The sequence below is a fragment of the Acomys russatus genome, chromosome 32 (genome assembly GCF_903995435.1).
Source record: "Acomys russatus chromosome 32, mAcoRus1.1, whole genome shotgun sequence".
Classification (NCBI taxonomy): domain Eukaryota; kingdom Metazoa; phylum Chordata; class Mammalia; order Rodentia; family Muridae; genus Acomys; species Acomys russatus.
The window spans coordinates 34458855-34478703 of record NC_067168.1 but is presented as its reverse complement, the minus strand read 5'-3'; the positions used below and the strand labels follow the sequence as shown (position 1 = coordinate 34478703).

The 19849-nt window shown below is 48.7% G+C and overlaps 1 protein-coding gene across 1 annotated transcript in view; it reads right to left on the bottom strand.

Moving 5' to 3' along the window:
• Window positions 1-5978: 5978 nt before the first annotated feature.
• Window positions 5979-19849, bottom strand: part of Traip (TRAF interacting protein) — a 33764-nt gene continuing 19893 nt past the window's right edge. Inside the window, exons 5-15 of the mRNA XM_051140532.1 lie at window positions 18960-19087; window positions 17384-17478; window positions 16798-16911; window positions 16097-16184; window positions 15561-15650; window positions 15193-15281; window positions 9265-9414; window positions 7373-7421; window positions 6556-6705; window positions 6407-6457; window positions 5979-6267 (exon numbers count right to left, since the gene is read on the bottom strand). Coding sequence (XP_050996489.1) covers window positions 6145-6267; window positions 6407-6457; window positions 6556-6705; window positions 7373-7421; window positions 9265-9414; window positions 15193-15281; window positions 15561-15650; window positions 16097-16184; window positions 16798-16911; window positions 17384-17478; window positions 18960-19087 — 1127 coding nt within the window. The 3' untranslated portion in view covers window positions 5979-6144. The remainder of the gene's footprint in view (window positions 6268-6406; window positions 6458-6555; window positions 6706-7372; window positions 7422-9264; window positions 9415-15192; window positions 15282-15560; window positions 15651-16096; window positions 16185-16797; window positions 16912-17383; window positions 17479-18959; window positions 19088-19849) is intronic.

Sequence of the window (19849 nt, the reverse complement as noted above, 5' to 3'; positions counted from 1 at the left end):
TTGTTTTTCGAGACAGTGTTTCTCTGTGTATCATTAGCTGTCCTGGACTCACTTTGTAGACCAGGCTGACCTCGAACTCACAGCGATCTGCCTGCCTCTGCCTCCCAAGTGCTGGGATTAAAGGCGTGCGCCACCACGCCTGGAGTTACATGTGCATATTTTGACCATGTTCACTCCATGGCCTCTTCCATCCTCCTCTCACTCTTGTTCCTTTTTCTCTTCCCAACTAGTTCCCCTTTGACTTTCAGGGCTCTTGTTTGGTTTTTGTAACTCTGGTGAGTTTCATCGAATTGCTTAAAGGACGGTGGGTGAAAGGTTATTTATAGAAGCCATGGGCTCCGTACCCATTGGTACCCACTGGTACAGAGCCCATGGCTACAGAGCTAAAGAAAATGCCTCAGGTTCCTGGAGGGGTAGTGCCTCTTGAGTCCCTGCCCCTTCCATGATAAAATGCTCACAGGCCCAAATCTTGTACAGATCTTATGCAGGTTGTTGCAGTTAAATTACCAGTAAGGCCTAATAATGTTTATTATTTGGTCTATAATTATCATTACAGCAGTATTTTCTAATCTGCTAGCAATTGATCAAGGCACGGACATCTGTTATATTTTAAAATAGCCTTAGTTAACCTGGGGCCGGGCAGCTATCAATGCCCTAAACTACTTCCCATAGTGGGGCAGGTATGGGATCCCTGCCCAAATCCCATGCCATCTGCTTCTAATAATTTCTACCAAGTTACCTCTCATTCATAATCTCAAATACTTGCTAATGTTCTTCATCTGGGCCAGATTCTCCATCCACATCGGCCATGTGCTTCTCCTCCACCTAACCCATGACGGCAAGCTTCCTCCTTCTCCCTTCTCCTCTGGTCTATTTTACCCAGCCATCTAGTGGAGCTCCTCTTTCCTTTAATGGTCTAATTGCCCTCTTACACTCAGTATTTGCATTCTCATATGCCACAATCAGTTTCAGTGCCTGTTTGGTCTCAGAGTCTGGTATGGCTCTATCTAGAGCTGTACCCAGTCTCTGCAAAAATTCTGTGAAGGCTTCCCCAGATCCTTAAAATACCTCAGTAAATGGTTATCTTACCAGGTTCCTCTACGATGCCCCAAGCTCTTAAGGCTGCAACATGACATTGTTCAATGACTTTATCTTCAGATTGAATTTGTTCTCTTAAATCGGCATATTGCCCTCCACCAGGCAACTGATCTTTATCAACATTTATCTTGTTCTGTCTAGTCTCATGGCTTCACTTCACCACCACGATGCCCACTGTAGTTGTTGTGCCACTTCTAATACCGCTGAAACCAAACTTTTCCAATCTTGGGGAATAAGTCTATGCTGCGTGGCCCAGTTATTTAACATTTGTTTAACGAAAGCCAAATGCATTCCATACCTGATGACAGATTCCTTAAAATGTTTTAAATCCAATATATCTATTGGATGCTATACCATTTCATCATAACCCTCAGCACAAATTTTGAGCAGGCACACGCCTTATAGTAACTGGAAAAGCAGCTGGTGTCCGTGTGGCTCTGGAGGATTCTCTATCGGAACATTTTTCTCCAAAGACCTTTCGGTCCATCTGCCTTCCTGATCTTCTTCTTTCCATCTTTCTTCACCCCCTTTTACTAAAGGGGCTCTTCGCTTTCCCAGCCCTTCACCTTCTTTCTGTACTTTCTCCAGCTGCTCAGTCGAGTCTGCAATTCTTCCCAAAAGGATGGAATATACTGACACTTCCGGTTTTTCTATATCAGCCTTTCTTTCTTCCAATCCTTCCAAGAATGAAATACAATAAAAAGACAAAGAAGAAACAGAAAATTCCCTCTAAGTATAAAGCAGGAAAGTTTAGCAACAGCAGCTGCCATTTTGCTGATAATCTGAAACAGCATTTCTATATCCTCAAGATTTGACTCTTCCCTCACACCATTAGAAATTACAGAACCCACCGAGCCCCACATTGAGCGCCATTTGTTGGCACCAATTCCTTAATGATTCTACTTCATTAGGGATTCATTAAAGGCAGGTACCTCCCTTACAACCCGACTACCCTAAACAGGAGGGAAAGGAAATTAAGGGAAACAAGAATGAGACCTTCAAGCTGGCGTGGTGGTGCACGCCTTTAATCCCAGCACTCAGGAGGCAGAGGCAGGCAGATCGTTGTGAGTTCAAGGCCAGCCTGCTCTACAAAGCGAGTCCAGGACAGCCAAGGCTACACAGAGAAACCCTGTCTCGAAAAACCAAAAAAAAAAAAAAAAAAAAAAAAAGAATGAGACCTTCTGGGTATCAGTTCTGTGCTGCAATCCCCCTGGCATAATTCTAAGGAGCTTAGCGGACCATCTGACAGAAGAAGCCGCACCATCCGTGGACCAAACTTGGAGATCTCCATCAAGACCGCTGCAGTAAATTGTGAAACTTCCAGCACCGTGGGCTGGAACTTCCGATCTCCCCTCCAGTCCCCCAATCTTCTCTCCCCTCCTCCTCTAAATGCATGGTCCTTTTTGCAATACGACATCCCGGCCAAAGTCGCCCATCTTTTGTCTTGGGCTAATACTTGCTTCCTCTGAGTCTATACTAAGATGCTCATCAGTTTGTAGAGGCAAAGCCTCAGTGGGGTCAAGCATCTCAAGATTGGTTTCACCTTGGGCCGAGACTACGGCAAGATCACATTCTCTACACAGCAGGGCCACGGCCACTCTGAGTTCAAGAGTGCGACAGCCATGTCCTGGGCAGAAGATAGTGCTCTGCAAAGATGCCATCCTACGTTCCGAGGTTACTGCATCCTGTTCTCCATGCTGTTCCCTGAGCCACGGGTAGGGCTGATGTAGATATCTCTTTTAGGGCTTAGCTTTTCTAAATTTCTAAAATTTATTTTACTTTTTTTGATACTGGGTTTCTCTGTGTAGCCTTGGCTGTCCTGCACTCGCTTCATAGACCAGGCTGGCCTCGAACTCACAGTGATCTGCCTGCCTCTGCCTCCCGAGTGCTGGGATCAAAGGCGTGCGTCACCACGCATGGCTCATCCCAGATCCCAGCCATATTCTTAAAAATTCTGTTGTTGTTGCTTGGTTTTGTTTTAGGGACAGAATCTCATGTACTCTGGGCTGACCTGGAACTCACTATGTAAATGAGTCACGTCCACCTCTAAAGTAAAGTGAGTACAGATGTGTAGCATTGGCCATGGCTTCATGCTGGAGCTGAGCCCATGACTTGCCGTGTGAGTCTTGCTCGTTCTATGACAACTTACTCTCAAGGGAACCCTTGGACTCCACTCCCTCCTTCCAGAGACAGTTTCCCCAGTGACCTGATGTTATTGGGCTTCCTATCACTGTAACAAAATACCCGAGACAAATGGGAAAGTTGATCTCTAAAAACTATGAAGCCGGGCGTGGTGGCGCACGCCTTTAATCCCAGCACTTGGGAGACAGAGGCAGGTGGATCACTTTGAGTTTGAGGCCAGCCTGGTCTACAAAGAGAGTCCAGGACAGCCAAGGCTACACAGAGAAACCCTGTCTCGAAAACCCAACAAAGCAATGAAGTTGCTGGGTGTTGTGGTGCTTGCATTTGGAAGGCAGAGGCAGAAGGATCTCTGTGAGTTCCAGGCCAGCCAGAGCTACCCAATGAGCCCACCTCAAACCCTTTTGTCTCACACAGGCATAATCCAAAACCAACCAAACAAAACCACTAAGCTTTCTTTCTTTTTTTTTTTTTTTAAAGATTTATTTATTTATTATTATGTATACAGTGCTCTGCCTGTATGTACACCTGCAGTCAGAGGAGGGCATCAGATCACATTATAGATGGCTGTGAGCCACCATGTGGTTGCTGGGAATTGAACTCATGACCTCTGGAAGAGCAGTCAGTGCTCTTAACCACTGAGCCATTTCTCCAGCCCCCCCACTAAGCTTTCTTATCTAGAAACACACCATCTTTCCATGTACTTTTATGGGTCATAGTTTTTTTTTTCAGGATGGAAGGGGCAACCTTATTTTTGTCTATTTCTAAGTCTCCCCCTCCTCCTATTTATCATCCTAGACAGAAACAGTCAGCAGTAAGCAGTAACTCTCCAGGTCCTACTGTTAGCCACTATTGTATTTGTCTCTACAAGTTTACCTACTCTACACACTGTGTGAGTGGAATCAGAGTCACCGGCTACCTCATTTGTTTCCTTTACATACCTTTTCTTAGCCTGGAGCCTGACTTCCTATTGCCCCACCGTACAGATGACAGGAAGAGGGTGATTCACCCAAGACCACTCCGCATGTGCTAGCAACTAGCCTCTTATGTTTCCATTCCCTTCGCTAAGCCTCTGGCTCACGTCATCCCTGAGTGGGCTCAACATCCATAACTAAGTTACTTTTCTGTTGCTGTGATAAAATACCCTGACAAAGCAATTTAGGGGAGAACGTTTTTATCTTAGCTTAAAGTTTCAGGCTACAGTCACTGCAGGGAAGTCAAGGCAGAAAGTGGAGCAGAGGGTCCCTCAAGCAAGAGCAAACAGAAAGTGCATGCATACTGAGCTGAGCATGCATACACACCCTCTCTGTGTAGGGAATGGTGTAGAGTGGGCTGGTCTTCACTATGCCAGATAATCCTCCATAGACATGCCCACAGGCCAACCAACTCTAGACCTCATTGAGAGGCCCTTCCCAAGTGATTCTAGATTGTCAAGTTGACAACCAAAGCCAAGCATCTCATAACCAAGGCTAATATCCCCATCCTCAGATGGATCCAGGCTCCTCTAGAGCTAGCAAGCGGTTGGATGTCTCCAGCACAAAGCAGGTGATGCGATAGCAAAACAGGTGAACAGAAGCTTAGGAAGTCTTACCCAGGCGAGTGGCCAATAAAGGAAAGTCTCCAGGAGAAAGTGCCCTGAAGCCAAGACCTAGAAGCTAACTGCAACTCACTGGGTTCGCCCACTTTGCTTACAGATTAGACTGCAGAGATGCCATTCTTGCTAGTCTTCCTGTGCCCCGTGAGAGCACCATGTCTTCTTGGCGTAATCTTTTGCACACTGTGGGAAGGATGTCTCTGTATATTCAATTGTTGATTGCTAAACCAGCAGAGAGCTGAGTGCTGTCCAGGCTTTGCTATTGGGTTTTTTTTTGTTTGTTTGTTTGCTTGGTTTTTGAGACAGGGTTTCTCTGTGTCACCATGGCTGTCCTGGACTCACTTTGCAGATCAGGCTGGCCTCAAACTCACAGTGATCCACCTGCCTCTGCCTCCCGAGTGCTGGGATTAAAGGTGTGAACCACCGCACCCGGCTTTGGTATTGGTATTTTTATGGCTCAGCACCTGCCTCATATTATATAAACACTCTTCCTCCCTCATCTTTTGATAAGCTTAATAAAGGGCTTATGAACAATATTTAGGCAGAAAAATCGAAGGTGGGACTTCCAGGGTCTCTGTGAGAATAATCAGATGGGGGTGGTGGTGGGAGGGGATTGTCGGTGTCACATGGGAAGGAACAAGTGCTGGGAGTGAGAAAGAGCTAACAGGCCACGTGGAAGGACACAGGCTGAGAATCTGCCCAGCTATAGCGCCTTGGCTTTTATAAATAATAATGTCTGTGTCCTTTTTTAAAAAAAATCTGCTGGCAGGTCTAAGAAAGCCCCTGGAGGTAAAACAATGAGGTCTAAGCCTAGGTGGCACTCCTGCTTTAGAAAGTCATACCAATTTTCTAAAGTCTTGGTAGAAATTTATACATCCAGAGCCTTGAAGAAAAGATGCCTTTTTATTTTCCACAGAAACCTTCCCCATCCTTTCCCTATCACCGCTCATTTCAAGCCATGAGCTGGTGGCAGGCTGAAGCTCAGACTAGCCTGCTTAGGAATCTTCCAGCACTCCATCCACAAAGAGTCAAAGGTGGCCATGTTCTATAAAAACAGAAGGAGCCCAGCCACATCTGGTTGGAGCTAGAAGCAAAATCCTGCAAAAAGAAGCAGGTCCTGCCGAGCGGAGCTGTGATTTGGTCATGCCAGCTCGCAGAGTAAACCCAGTGTGGTGTAGTGCAAAGGAAACACAGGAAGTGCACTTTCTGGGTATCTCTCTTGCACTGGTCCAAGAAAAGGTGCCATCTTCCAAAACACTCCCAGCTTGGCCAGGTCTTGGCCCATGAATCGGAGACATGACTCTGGTCACTATTCACTGACACAGGAAGGTATCCAGCTTGGGCTGGGAGGAGGAAGTCACAGTCTTTTTTTTCACTTTCTGTTTACTTTTGGCCTTAAGCTTAACAGGCAATGGTCGGGCTATGGCTGTGTCCATCTGGAAGCAATGTCAAGGAAGCAAGGACCGGAGGGAAGGGCAGGAAGTGCACACACCTGAGCAAGGTGCCGCAGGCACTGGCAGGAAGAAGCCTGGGGACCTAAGCTCAGGTCAGGCCATGGCCATAGAACAAGGATACAGGCTGGATGAATTTTGTTCGTCCTCCAAGTCCATCAAAGCCTATTCTTACCTAGGGCGGAAGGAAGAGATGAGTGACTCAGAATAACGAATGGCTGGGGAGCCAACCCCCTTGGCCCACCCAAGAGGCTGGAAACCCGGCACCCTCACCACATCTGTGTTGCAATGGGACTCTGCTGTCGTCCTGTTGGGTTGCTTCTGACCCCAGACAGCATTCCGGATGAAGAGAGGAAAGGCACCTGCCAGTTCTTCATCTGGCTCTCCTACACAGCGCTGGCCACCCAGTGAGAGCTGGCACTCCTGTTGGGGTAAGGCCAGAGTCAGACAGCAGCACAGGATGCAAGGCAGTGACGATGAAAGGTCAGGGAAATCCGATGCCTCAGACAGGAGGCAGAGGACAATGACTTAGGGTCCTGAGGGTGGCTCGGAAGAGTCTTTGTCCTGGGCCAGGGGAGAGAACCTGACCATAGTCAGCACTCTCAGAAATAGTTTTTCTTTTTCTAGTTTTTCAAGACAAGGTTTCTCTGTGTAACCCTGGCTGTCCTGGACTTGCTTTGTAGACCAGACTGGCCTTGAACTCATAGAGATTTGCCTGCCTCTGCCTCCCCAGTGCTGGGATTAAAAACATGTGCCACCATGCCTGGCAAGTTTTTCTTTTCTTTTTTTCTGGTTTTTCTTTTTCTTTCTTTCTTTTCTCTTTTTAGACAGGGTCTCTCTGTGTTTTTCTGGTTTTTCGACACAGGGGTTCACTATGTAACCTTGGCTATACTGGACTTGCTTTGTAGACCAGGCTGGCCTCGAACTCACAGTGATCCACCCGCCTTTGCCTCCCAAGTGCTGTGATCTGCCTTCACTTCTTAAATGCTGGATTACAGGCATGAAGTATCATGCCATGTAGGTTTTCATGTCAGTTCTGGCAAGAGCTATGCAAATGCTTGTATGTCTTTGAGGAACCCTTGGCCCTTACCTGCTTGGAGACTTTGGGTATCTTTTTGAGGACGTCCTGCACAGGAGAGCTGTAAGAGGATGAGACATGAAGGCAAGAGGCAAGTAAGCAAGATGAGGGCCAGACATGGCACATGTCCTTTAAAGGAGCCACTTTGTGGCATGCTACCATCAAGGCTATGCTGTGAGCACGATACCTTAGCAGTCTCTACCCCAATACAAGTCTGTGAATAGCTGAAAAGAACAGTGGCGGGGTGGATGGGCCCATGTCTCAGTGTGTGGTTTCATTTCAGTGCTCCCCAAGTTCTTGGGCGTCTCACCATGTTCTAGTCTCTACACAGCCTAGGGGGCCCCGCCAACTTACTATGCACAGGTGGATGTGCATTCACAGCCTCTTAAAGGCCCCATCCTGTCTTCTTGGGTGTTGGAGGTATCACCTCCACAAAGCCCTCAGTAAGACCCGTCAAGGCAGCCTGCAGAGCATCCCCAGACCTTGAGCAAGAAGGGCCTGTGGCAGAGAGCATGAGCTTGGTCATGGATTCTATTCTTAGTGCTAGAGCTGGACACTATTTCCATCCAAATCCTGGGACCCTCACAGCTAGAAACCCTCTCTTGGCATTTTTCCTGTGGGAGAAGGGCCTAACGTTAGCGGGGGTACCTTCTCAAGACATGAGGATCATGAGGATGGCGTAGGAGCAGGGCCTGCTGACTCCAGACCCCTCTGCTCTTGTGCAGGGAGCCCACATGGTGACTATAAGAAGGCTGCTGTCCACTTGTTACAAGTCTGGCTCTGGTGAGGCTAAGCCAGGTGAGGGACATTCTGTGCTCCCTCACAATTCCTGAAGATGGTGGAAGTGTCTACAAGTCTGGCAACCCCATGTGCCTGCAATCACTGTTTCTTTTCTCTTTGTCCCCTCCCTCTTCCTTCTTTGCAGAACTGGGGGTTGGATCCACGGCCTTGTACATAGGAGGCAAACACTATCACTAAGCTATAGTCCCATCCTATATCTCAATTTTGACAGCTGAAGAGGAAGACTGGAAGGAAGCCAGAGGGTGGAGCTGAGAGCACAAGCTCTCTGCGGCAGCCTGCATGACTCAAGGCTTTGCAGGCCTGGCCTTGTGCAGCAGGAGCGTGATGTGCAGCAGGAGCGTGATGTGCAGCTGATGTGCCCTTTTGTTCTCTTTCACCACCACTGTCTAACATAGCAATTTCTTTCTCTTATATCCAAGGCCTCACCTTAAGTTTTCCTCAGGACCAGAGAAGGTTCAGCCTGTCAACCTGACTTTGATCCTTAGTGCCCACATGGTGCAAGGAGAGAACCAACCCCCACAAACTGTCCTCTGATGGCCATATGTGCCATCCCTACACAGAAATAGATAAGTGTAATTTTTAAAAATGTAAGAAGAATTCCCTTACTGAAGTGGCTCAGGCCTATGTGACCTACAATGGTGTGCCTGGTCCCACTGTACATCTATAACAGGTCCCACCTGTCCCCTTACAGTGCCACACAGCTGTTCCTGTCTACTTAAATAGGACATTTCCCTGGGTGGCAGAACCATGGTTTGAGATGGTCCTACATTAAGCATGTAGGCCCACACCAGGACTCTCGTGGGCAGGCATCAAGTATTGGAATACCTGCCTCCCCACTAGGGCAGATTTCCTCTACTGGGGTGTAAGAATTCTCTCTAATTCGAACGTGGTACATCATCTCGAGGGTGATAGGGATTAATGAAAAAAACAGAAGGGGTGTACACAGAATGAGCATCCAGGCCAAGGAAGATGAGGTGGCTGGACCCAAACTGAATCCTAACCTAAGCAGCTGCACCAACCACTCAGAGCCACCAGGACAGGACCCACAGGTGACTTAGCTATTCCTTTCCAGGTTCTGGGCACTGCCAGGGACCAACACTCACTGTGTCCTCTCCAGCTTCTTCGGGTGGCCATGCTGGGAGCTGGAGGACTGTGCTGGAGGTGTTTTTACAGCAAAGGTAGCATTGAGGTCAATCTCGTCACTGAAGGATGGCCGGTGGAGCCGTGGGTTCAGCATCTCCACAGGGGCTGGGCTGAAGGTAGAGATAATCTCGTTACTTGGGACTCCAGGGACAACCCAGAGAGATCACAACTCCTTAAGGACTCAGCTTGGCCCAGTGAGGTGGCGCAGGTGGAAAAGACAGCTGTTTCCACGCCTGAAGCCCTGAGCTCAGTCCTTAGAACCACAAGGTAGAAGGAGAAAAGTGAATCCCTCCAGATGTCACATGCCACATGCATGCCGTGGTACACATGCACCTAAACATATCCATGTGACACGCACACGTGTGCACATACACATAGACAGACAGACGGACGGACAGACAGACGGACGGACGGACACACACACACACACACACACACACACACACACACACACACACACTTTAAAAAGAGGGGCTGGAGAGATGGCTCAGAGGTTAAGAGCACTGGCTGCTCTTCTGAAGGTCCTGAGTTCAATTCCCAGCAACCACATGGTGGCTCACAACCATCTGTAATGAGATCTGTTGCCCTCTTCTGGCACGCAGGTGTATATACAGGCAGAACACTGAATACATAATAAATCTTGAAGAAGAAGGAAGAGGAGAAAGAAGAGGAAGGAGGAGGAGGAAGAGGAGAAGAGAGACATTTCAGCTCTAGAGCCTCCTAATGCCCACCCCTGACTCAGGGTCACCTCAGAGGGAGGCCTAACCTCTACAGAATAAGCCAAGAGGCTTCAACCTTTTGCATGGTCATGTGACCATTGAAAGTCTGTAAAAGGAGGTAAGCAAAACCAAAACAAAACTCAAAAAGGGGCTGGTGAGGTGGTTCAGTGGGAAAAGGCCAACAACCTGAGTTGGATCCCCAGGACCCACATGGTGGACGAGAACTGACTCCCACGAGTTATCTTCTGACCTGTACATGCATACCATGCAATATATGCACAGACACTTAAAGTAAGTACAGTGGGGAAAAGATTAAACCAAATGAGGGGGCTAGAGAGATGGCTCAGCGGTTAAGAGCCCTGGCTGCTCTTCCAGAGGTTCTGAGTTCAATTCCTAGCAACCACATGGAAGCTCATAACCATCTACAATGAGACCTGGTGCCCTCTTCTGGCATGCAGGTATATGTGCAGGCAGAGCACTGTATACATAATAACAAAAATAAAATAAAATAAAATAAACCAAACGAATGAATAGGCTATTTCCCTTTGACCACACATACTCCTCGGAATTCAGTACAAGAAGCCATTCAGACATGCTACCACAGAGTGACACAGACGGGAGGTGCTGCTACTTATCACAACAAATGGCATATTAGTGGTGGTCTGGTACTTTAGGAATTAATCACGATGAAGACACTATACAGTGCTCTCAAGAATAACTTTAGGCCAGGTGCAGTGGCACATGCCTATAATCCCAGAACTCTGGGAGGCAGAGGCGGGTGGATCTCTGTGAGTTCGAGGCCAACCTGGTCTACAGTAAGTTCCAGGATGGCCAGAGAGATCCTGTCTTAAAAAACAAAACAAAAATATATATGTATGAATATATATGCATGTATAATCACATGATTTGGTACACCCTATCCTCCATACGCCTAGGATTCTGTGTGTTTTCCTTCAGTGCAGTGCAGGCTTGGCTTGAGGCACTCAGAGTGATTCTGTCCCCTCTGAGACACTCACCTATGGCCAACTTACATAGCTTCATGTCAGAGGCCTCAGGAAATGAGGCAAGACACTTAAAGCCCTCTGTTCTAAGCCAGAGCCAAAGCCGTAGGCAGATGTGTTATCTGTGTGGCATAGAGCTGTCAATACCTTTTGCATGAACTCAGCTCCTATCAGTCCTAGACTAAATGAAAGTCTCCCCAGATCTCACCAGCCCTTTGGGCCCATGAGCAATGTCCTCCTAATACTGCCTCTATAGCTTCCTTTCTTCTCATTTGCACCCCAGTGGGCAAAGGGCTATGGTGCAGCTTGGCAAAACCCCTGAGGGAAGGAAAGAGCGAGAGACCTCCCAAGCTGAAAAGCAAGGCCAGGTCTGGCCAGGCCAGAGGCAGGGCCACCTCCGGAGGCTGCCCTGAAATAAGAGCAGCATGGCTGGGCACATGGTTCAGGTGGCACAGTGCTATCCTAGCATGCATGGAAGATAAAGAGTTCAAGGTCATACTCAGCTACATAGTGAGTTTGGAACCAGCCTGGACTATATGAGACCCTGCCTCAAAAAAGATAAAAATAAAATGACAGCCGAAGAGATGCTCAGTGGTTAAGAGCACTGACTGCCCTTCCAGAGCTCCTGAGTTCAATTCCCAGCCACCACATGGCAGCTGATCTGACCAATGCCATGTTCTGGTATGCAACAACACCTGTATAAGATAAAATAAAAAGACAGAAGCAGGGACTGGAGAAATGGCTCAGCAGTTAAGAGCACTGACCGCTCTTCCAAAGGACTGGGGTTCAAATCCTAGCACCTCCATGGCAGGTTCACAGCTGTCTGAAATTCCAGTTATAGGGGATCTGACACACCCATACATCTGTACATGATGGCAGAACACCAATGTAAATAAAAATAAAAAAAATAAAAAAAAACAAAAAACAAGTAAAACCCTCCCTGGGACTGCAATCCTGCTCCTAAAAATAAAGACAGAAGCAAAGAACAACAACACCACAACGAATGAGACAGGCATCACCAGTAACACCCAGAGCCTTCCACAGAATACTGAGAACACGGCCAGAGGAACGGGAGCCTCACAAAGAAGCCAGAATTCACAAGGTGAGGGCTGGGAGGCATTAAGGAAGTCTGAAACAGTTCAAGGAATCATTCGTAGATGATGGGATGGCATGAGAGACATGGGGTCGGCCCTCAGAGCTCTCTTCCACAAACACTTCCAGTGGTTTCTACTGTTCTTAGGATAAACTCTGTACCTATGACACTGACTTATGAAGGTGTGCAGAGACTTGGCCCACCTTAGCCATGCTCCAGGGACTTTGAACTCACCATCTTCTCTGCCTGGATGTCTCTTCCTTCTGATTTAAATGCTGGTTTCATGAATGTGTCCATATATTTCGTATACATTAGGAAAGTTTAAGAGTCTTCCCAAACCACACAGCAACAAGTCAGTTCTCAAGGGAGAAAAACAGAGGCACTTGCAATTAAGAGAAAACTGGAATGGCTGCCTCAAGGAGCTAAGAGCGGTTTTGGAGATCTCAGGGCCCTAGGATCGTGGAATTCAGGGCAGACTATGCCAAGTTAAAAGGGCTAATGCTAAATGCAACAGTCGTATCACCCAGGTTTTCATGCCTAGAAAAATCCTGGTGAAGAAAAGGAATCCAAGCTGGGCAGTGGTGGTGCACGCCTTTAATCCCAGCACTCAGTAGCCAGAGGCAGGTGGATCTCTGTGAGTTTGAGGCCAGCCTGGTCTACAGTGCCAGTCCAGGACAGTCAAGGATACACAGAGAAACCCTATCTCAAAAAAAAAAACAAAAAACAAAAACAAACAAACAAACAAAAAATCAAAGAAAAAGAAAAGGAATCCAGTCATCCTGCATACAACTTGATGGGCAGCCAACTGGCTTTGGACTCATAGGTTTGACTAATATTGTGTCCTCCTGACTTGAGAGACCAGAACTGTACCCTCAGTGCCAGGGTAAGATGTCGGCCCTGGTACGAAGCTTACTGAGCTTGCAGCGGGCTCACTTCCGCCCAGGCATTCCAGACCAGATCTAAAATATCGTGCATACCTGGTGGGCTCTGGGCTTTATCATATAACCCACTGCGCCCCCCCCCCCCATCAAGCTAATCTAGCCCACTGAAACAAGGCTCAAGAGATGGGAAGGGTGTGGCTGCAGCTGCCACCTAGTACCTATTACAGGAGTCTGGGGCCCAGAGAAGCCTGGGTAGTAAAGACAGGTGTGCAAAGTCCTGGGAACCTAGAGGCAGCCATGTGCTTGTGGTTTGCTTACTGTAAATGCCAGGCACAGAGAACAGCTGTGTGGCAAGACCCCGAGGTTCACAGACTAGAAGCTAGAGGGAGCACCATCATGGACTGTGCATCCCCATCCTTGAGACAGCTTGGGCTCTAAGGCTCTCATTACAACGTGTAGCTTCTGAGCTGGGCGTGGTGGCACACACCTTTAATCCCAGCACTCGGGAGGCAGAGGCAGGTGGATCGCTGTGAGTTTAAGGCCAGCCTGGTCTACAAAACGAGTCCAGGACAGTCAAGGCTACACAGAGAAACCCTGTCTCGGGGGAAAAAACAAAAACAAAAACCAAACCCAAACAAACAACTTATGGCTTCTGAGACTGTCATCTCTCCAAGGGTGTATACTATACCTGTTGAAGCTCTTGACAAGGCCCTCATGTTACATGGGACCTCAGAGAAATCATGGCCAATGGCAGGGTGTGGTGGGAGGAAGGATCAGGAACGGAGCATACTAGGTTGTCAGAATCAACCCACTGTTGCACCTCATGGCAGACCATACATCCACCATAGTCCCACAGGTCTCAGCTCATCCTAGACTAGAGCAGGCAGGTAATTTTGGTTATACAGAGAGATGCTGAGGAAAAAAATATGAGCTGGCGAGATGGCTCAGTGAGTAAGGGTGCCTGCTGCATGGTCTGGCAACTTCAGTTAGATCCCTTCAACTCAGGTAAAAGTAAAAGGAGAGAAAAGACTCCACAAAATTGTGCTCTGACTTCCACCTGCACAACCACACACATATACGCAGACACTTATTCATAAGCGCGCGCGCACACACACACACACACACATTCTTCAAGTGCTACCAGAGATGTTGGATCTAAGTGGACCTTTCTCCCTATGATTAAATGGAGTCTGAAAACAAAATGGTAGTACTTAGAATTAAGTTTCTTTTGTGTGTTCCCAACACAATCTAGCTGAGGAGGCTGGCCAGATAGGACCGTCAGTGAGGAAAGAGCTGAAGCAAAGGCGGAAGGAAGTAGGAAGAAGTGTTCTCTTATGGTTGGCTGTGACGCTGCAGGATCTTAAGAAACCATGTAATCCTAAGCCAGCTTCATGGATGTCCCAACACACAGCACTAAGGGTCTGAGATGTGGAAAGTCAGGGCACAGGCCCAGGAGCAAAATGGAGTCCTGGGAGGTACTGAATGGGTGGTTTCGTGGGAAGGGAGAGGGGGCATATTGATGTGCCAAAATATGTTGAAAAGTGGCTTAAGTCTGGGTTGTAGGCAGGTGTTTTTAATTTGCTCCCCTGCTGGGGTCCTCTAGCAGGCAGAAGACAGCCTTGAGAATAGTCTTAGCCAGCCTGTTTCTGTAAAAGATTGCTTGCTCCTGGCAGGACACCAATCCCTGGGTCTTTTGGCTCCCTCTGCTGGCAGTCTTAAAGCACAGAATCCTGAACCATAGCGAGTTATTTTATTTAATTATTTTGGATTCTGGCTGTCTGGGAATTCACTCTATAGACCAGGCCAGCCTCGAACTCACAGAGATCTGCTTGGCTCTGCCTTCCAAGTGATGGGATTAAAGGCATGAGCCGCCCCCACCACTAGGCTGAGAGGGGGTCATTTTAGAGTGAGAGCACTTCCAAGTTTGTTTCAGAAATGAGGGCAGGCAGATGCATGTGGTGAGAAACTCCAGGACACCACAAAACAGCCGCTGCTCCTGCCCCACCCTCAGACTACTCAATGGCCTTCTCTGCCTTTCCTTGTCAGATCCCAAGCTCTCTCAAAGCTGCTTTCCAGTTAGAGTCTGGCTGGCTTTCGGGCCAGAAGGCGTACAAACACCATGTATCCCACCAAAGCCAGGACTGAAGACTCGCTCAGCTGGTGATCCCTGGATCACCCCAGAAGGGTAACAAACCTCTCAAAAACCAGGCGGCTGACAGTCTCCCGAGATGCTGGAGGCAGGCTCAAGGTTTCCTGCAACATCATTAGCTTCTTTCTTAGGCTCTTGGAGGAAAGAGGGAGAGGAACGTGAGAGAAAGGCTGAGGCACTGAGGATAAGTGCCCATGTGAAGGCTACTGAGACCAGAGCGAGGGCTGGTTGCCCAGCACCAGGCCTCAGAACACCCTGACCCACCGCCCAGACCCAGGAGGATAAAGAGAGCCCAGGACCACCACCACTGACTGGGACACAGGTTCCCAGGCAGAAACAGCCCGGTCCTACTCTTGGAGGCACATAAACAACCCCGCATGTCCCCTTACTTCTCATTAGGCTAGGAGTCTCACCGTGATTTCCTTGTCGGCACTCTGTAAGTCCTTGTGGGCTGACTTCAGCTCTAACTTGGCCTGATCCAGCTCAGTGTAGACAGTCTTCAACTATAACAGAGGACAAGTCAGTGGGGCCACATATCTGGCCCCCACCTGCAGCTACCCAACTGAAGGCACAGGCGAGACCCCAGACCTCCCGACTAGCTAGGCTCAACAAGGCATACACAGGTGTGTATGTATGTACATACACACGCATAGCTGCCTGGGAGCAAACTCTTCTCTCTGGACATTGCAGTCTATAGAAGGTAAAAGCAGCCAGCCCAAGAACTCTCAATTTTGGGATGGGATATAAAACAGGCCTCTGGAGCTGCCTCACATCCAAGCCAGCTAAGATGTGTCAGAGACAACACACAGTAGACACCAGTAATTAGTGTCTGTGGCCCGCCTTCTCTAGCCCAGAGGCATCAGGCTGGATGCCCTAGCTCAGGGGACCCAGGTGAGCATGACAAAAGAGGCGGCAAGTGTCCTTCTTTCCCCGTTGGTCCTTCAGTTACCTTGCTCTTAGAGGAAGCCAAGTCCTTCTTCAACTTGTCCGCCTGCTCCCCTGAGGCCTTCCGAGCCTCTTTCAGATTCTCATATTCTCTGCAGAGTGGCCATGAGAAGAGGTGACAGAACAGAACACCCTGAGCCATAGCAGCAACCTAACAGAGGCCTTACCCAAACCCTTAGCTGCTCCTCAGGCTCCCTCCAGGTGGGCCCTGGCAGGCCCTGCACATGTAATGAGGTGGAGAACAAAAACCAGGCGTCTGCCACCTGCAGGAAGATCCAGCCTCCTAGGAGGCTCCCTACACCCCCACACGAAGGCATTTTGGATTCTCTTGGCTTTCAGTCAGGTGACTCCTTTCTCCCAACTTCATATCACCATAATGAAGAATATGGGCAATTTCTTATGAAAGCCAGACAGGCTCAGTAACAGTGCTGGCGGGAAATAGACTCCAGACATCATGAGGGAGCTCACAGCTCAGAGCTACACCAGCTCCTTAGAAACAACATTTAGAATTCATACTGTTCTCTCAGGAATACTAAGGCAAGTCTCTATCTCTATTCGGGGAAACAGAGGCCAGAGGGTCCTCGGAAGTGGCCTAAGAGCTGGAGTTTACGATCTGACAATCTGGTTCTAGAACTCGCTCCTTTGCACCATCTGCTTTACAAGAGATGACTAGGGACTCATTGTCTAGTGGCCCGGCTTACATACTTCTTGAGGGATACGCAGTACACAGCCAGCTGCTCCACCGCTGACCGGCCCACACCCACGTCTTGGATCATCTCCTCCACCTCAGACCACTGGCTCTGGAGTAGAAGCTCAATTCTGAAAAACATTTCCATGCCCACGGCATTTGAAATCTGGAGGCTGATGGTTAGTCTGCCTCCCTTTGCTGCCGTTGTTATGGCAACGGCCTGGGCTGCTAGGATGCTTTAGCAGGTGGGTGTGCCCAAGGAAAGGTTCCACAGCAGAGCTCAGCTCAGCTCAGCTCCAGAGATGCTTTTGCGGAAACAGGCGCTAACAGAGAACTTCAAGGTCAGAGACTTCATGTAGAGAGGCTCCTGGGGAGAAAGGCAGGCAGGCCATCTCTCCAGACAAGCAGACAAGGGGTGGAACAAGAGTCCCCATAAAAAGGGAAAGGCCTATAGAGAGTAAGGAAATCTGTGCCCATGGGCACCTGGAAACCCGAGTCAAAAGGTGAACAAACCCCATTTTCTGCTGCAGTCCTGAGAATTACACCCCCTTCCCAGGGGCCCTGGGTGTGAACGCACAGCACAGAACTCAGCCAGAAACTCACCGCTCCATGCTTTTCATCTTGCTCTTGAGTTGGCGGGCCTCCTCCCGGGCTTGTTTGGTCTCATCCTGCTGCTGCTCCAGGAACTTCATCTGCTTCTGAAGAGCAAGTGCACCCATACATCGTCTTGGTGCTTCTCAGGACCACGGCCACTGAGAGCTATCTGTACTGTATCTTTTGTTTGGTTGGTTTTGGGTTCTGACAGTTTCACCGTGTACGGAAGGTTGGCTCTGAACTTACTATGTGGTCAAGGATGACCATGAACCCTTGCTCTTCCTGCTCCACTTCCCAAGCACTGGGGTTACAGAAGTGCACCTCCATACTTGGCTAGCTGTTGAAGATGCTGATAAATACGTATCTTCAAATAGCAGGAGGTAAAAGTGCTGAGGGCCCCTCATGCTGACCTGTTCTCTGTGCTCTGAGTGTGAAGTGCTGGGAATCCAACGCAGGCTTTGAACTACAACCCTCACTTGGCCAACAGTTTTTTGCTAAGGGATTCTAGGACTGCTGCTTCCTCACCTCCAGAGGTGTGCCTTGCTATCGGCACAGCTTAGTGGCTCAGGCCTACTGTGGCTGCCGCGGTTCTGTGGTCCTGGTCCCATGCCGCATGCTTGCACATAGATGAAGTTAAGAGCACAAGCTTGTATCTCATCTAGACACGTAGACAAGACGCACCACGATGGGAGCGCCAAGCCAGGAGCTGTCCTTGGCATGAGCTCACTCCACCTGTGACCTGGGGATGCCACCAGAGACTGCTGCAACCTAGTGCTGGTTTGCTTCCCTCCCACTGGCTAGGCCATGTGATTCAGCTCGGTCTCCAAGCAGGAACAGAAAATGAATATCCTAGGGCCTTGTCTGTTCATGAGAATGGCACCCAGCAAAGGCTGCTCCTGCCTACGAGGCTAGAATATCAATCGTGAGTTCAGATCAATCGCCTCATGGCCCTCGGAGAGCAAGAGGCTCACGAACCCAGGCTGATACAAAATTCATCTGGGTCTAGGCCTGCTTGCTCTACAGGCTTTGATCTGCTCGGTCAGCTCAGCACAGCGGACTTCAAAGGCCTTTGCTCCTCCCTAGGATGCTGTTTGATCTGGCTCCAGAGAGCAGCCCCGCCAAGGACTGGAGTCCTAATGGAAGATTCTTCAGACGGGCCTCATCAGTGGACGACGAGCCACTTTTGGAAACACGGCCCAGCCTACTCAGGTCTCCGTTGAGCGGGCCCTCTGTGAAGTGTTGGGAAGGCCTTGTTACCTGGTACAAAATCCACAAGCACAGCCATCATAGCCCCTTTTCTTATGGGCTAGAAGGGCCTTGGGAAGAAGAGATTTGCCTTCGCTTTACCACTGTATAAACATAAAGTGGTTGAGGCAGAACCAGAAGATATGATTAGAAATGTGAGCCTAAGCTGGGCATGGTGGCACATGCCTTTAATCTCTGCCCTTGGGGAGGCATGGGCAGGTAGATCACTGTGTTCCAAGCCAGCCAGGGATATAGAGTAAGACCCTCTATTAAAAAAAGAAAGAAGGAAAGAAAGAAAGCGAGCACAGGACTGTGGCTGTACCTCCCTCTGAGGACTTACTTTAAGAGTGGAACACAGCATCTCTGTCTTGTTTAAGGCGTTCTTTAGGGACTCCACCGTGGCGTTGCGTTCTTCCAACGTGTCCCGCAGAGTGTCGATGATGGCCTGGCTGTCCCGTTTCTCCCTCTCTGGAGCAGGGGCAGAAGCCCATCCATGCATGAGAACTTTGACCCCTGAATTCAAGCAGCTATCCCTGAGCCATATGAGAGCAAGGCACAGGCCAGAAGAGTGGGTGGCCTATGTCTCTCTCTACCATGCACCAAGAAATCTAAGCTAGAGTTTCACTTAGGAGACAAACTCTCCTTTCTCCTGCTTAAACTATCTGGGTAGGGGGCTGGAGAGGTGGCTCAGTGGTTAAGAGCACTGTCTGCTCTTTCAGAGGTCCTGAGTTCAATTCCCAGCAACTACATAGTGGCTCACAACCATTTATACTGAGATCTAATGCCTTCTTCTGGCCTGCAGGCACACATGCAGGCAGACCTTGCATACATAATAAATAAATAAATCTTTAAAAAAAAAAAAAAAAAATATATATATATATATATATCTGGGTAGATGTCACTGTTCCCCTGACTCCTGTGGGTCTAGTTAATTCCTCGTCCCAGAATTCAAGCAAATTTCTGTCAAACTCAACAGCCGAGCCTGAAGATATAAACTGATGGGGTGGGGCCACTCCCAAAATGGTTCCCGGGCAAAATAATTCCAAACAGTGAAAAGAGGCCACCCAGGCCTCAGCAAATAGTTAGGTCACCACACCTCTCCCTTTTGGCTAGTTGTAAGAACTAGCAAGACTCTCGTTGCTGTTGTTTGTTTGTTTTTTGTTTTTCGAGATGGTATTTCTCTGTGTAGCCTTGGTTGACCTAGACTTACTTTGTAGACCAGGCTGGCCT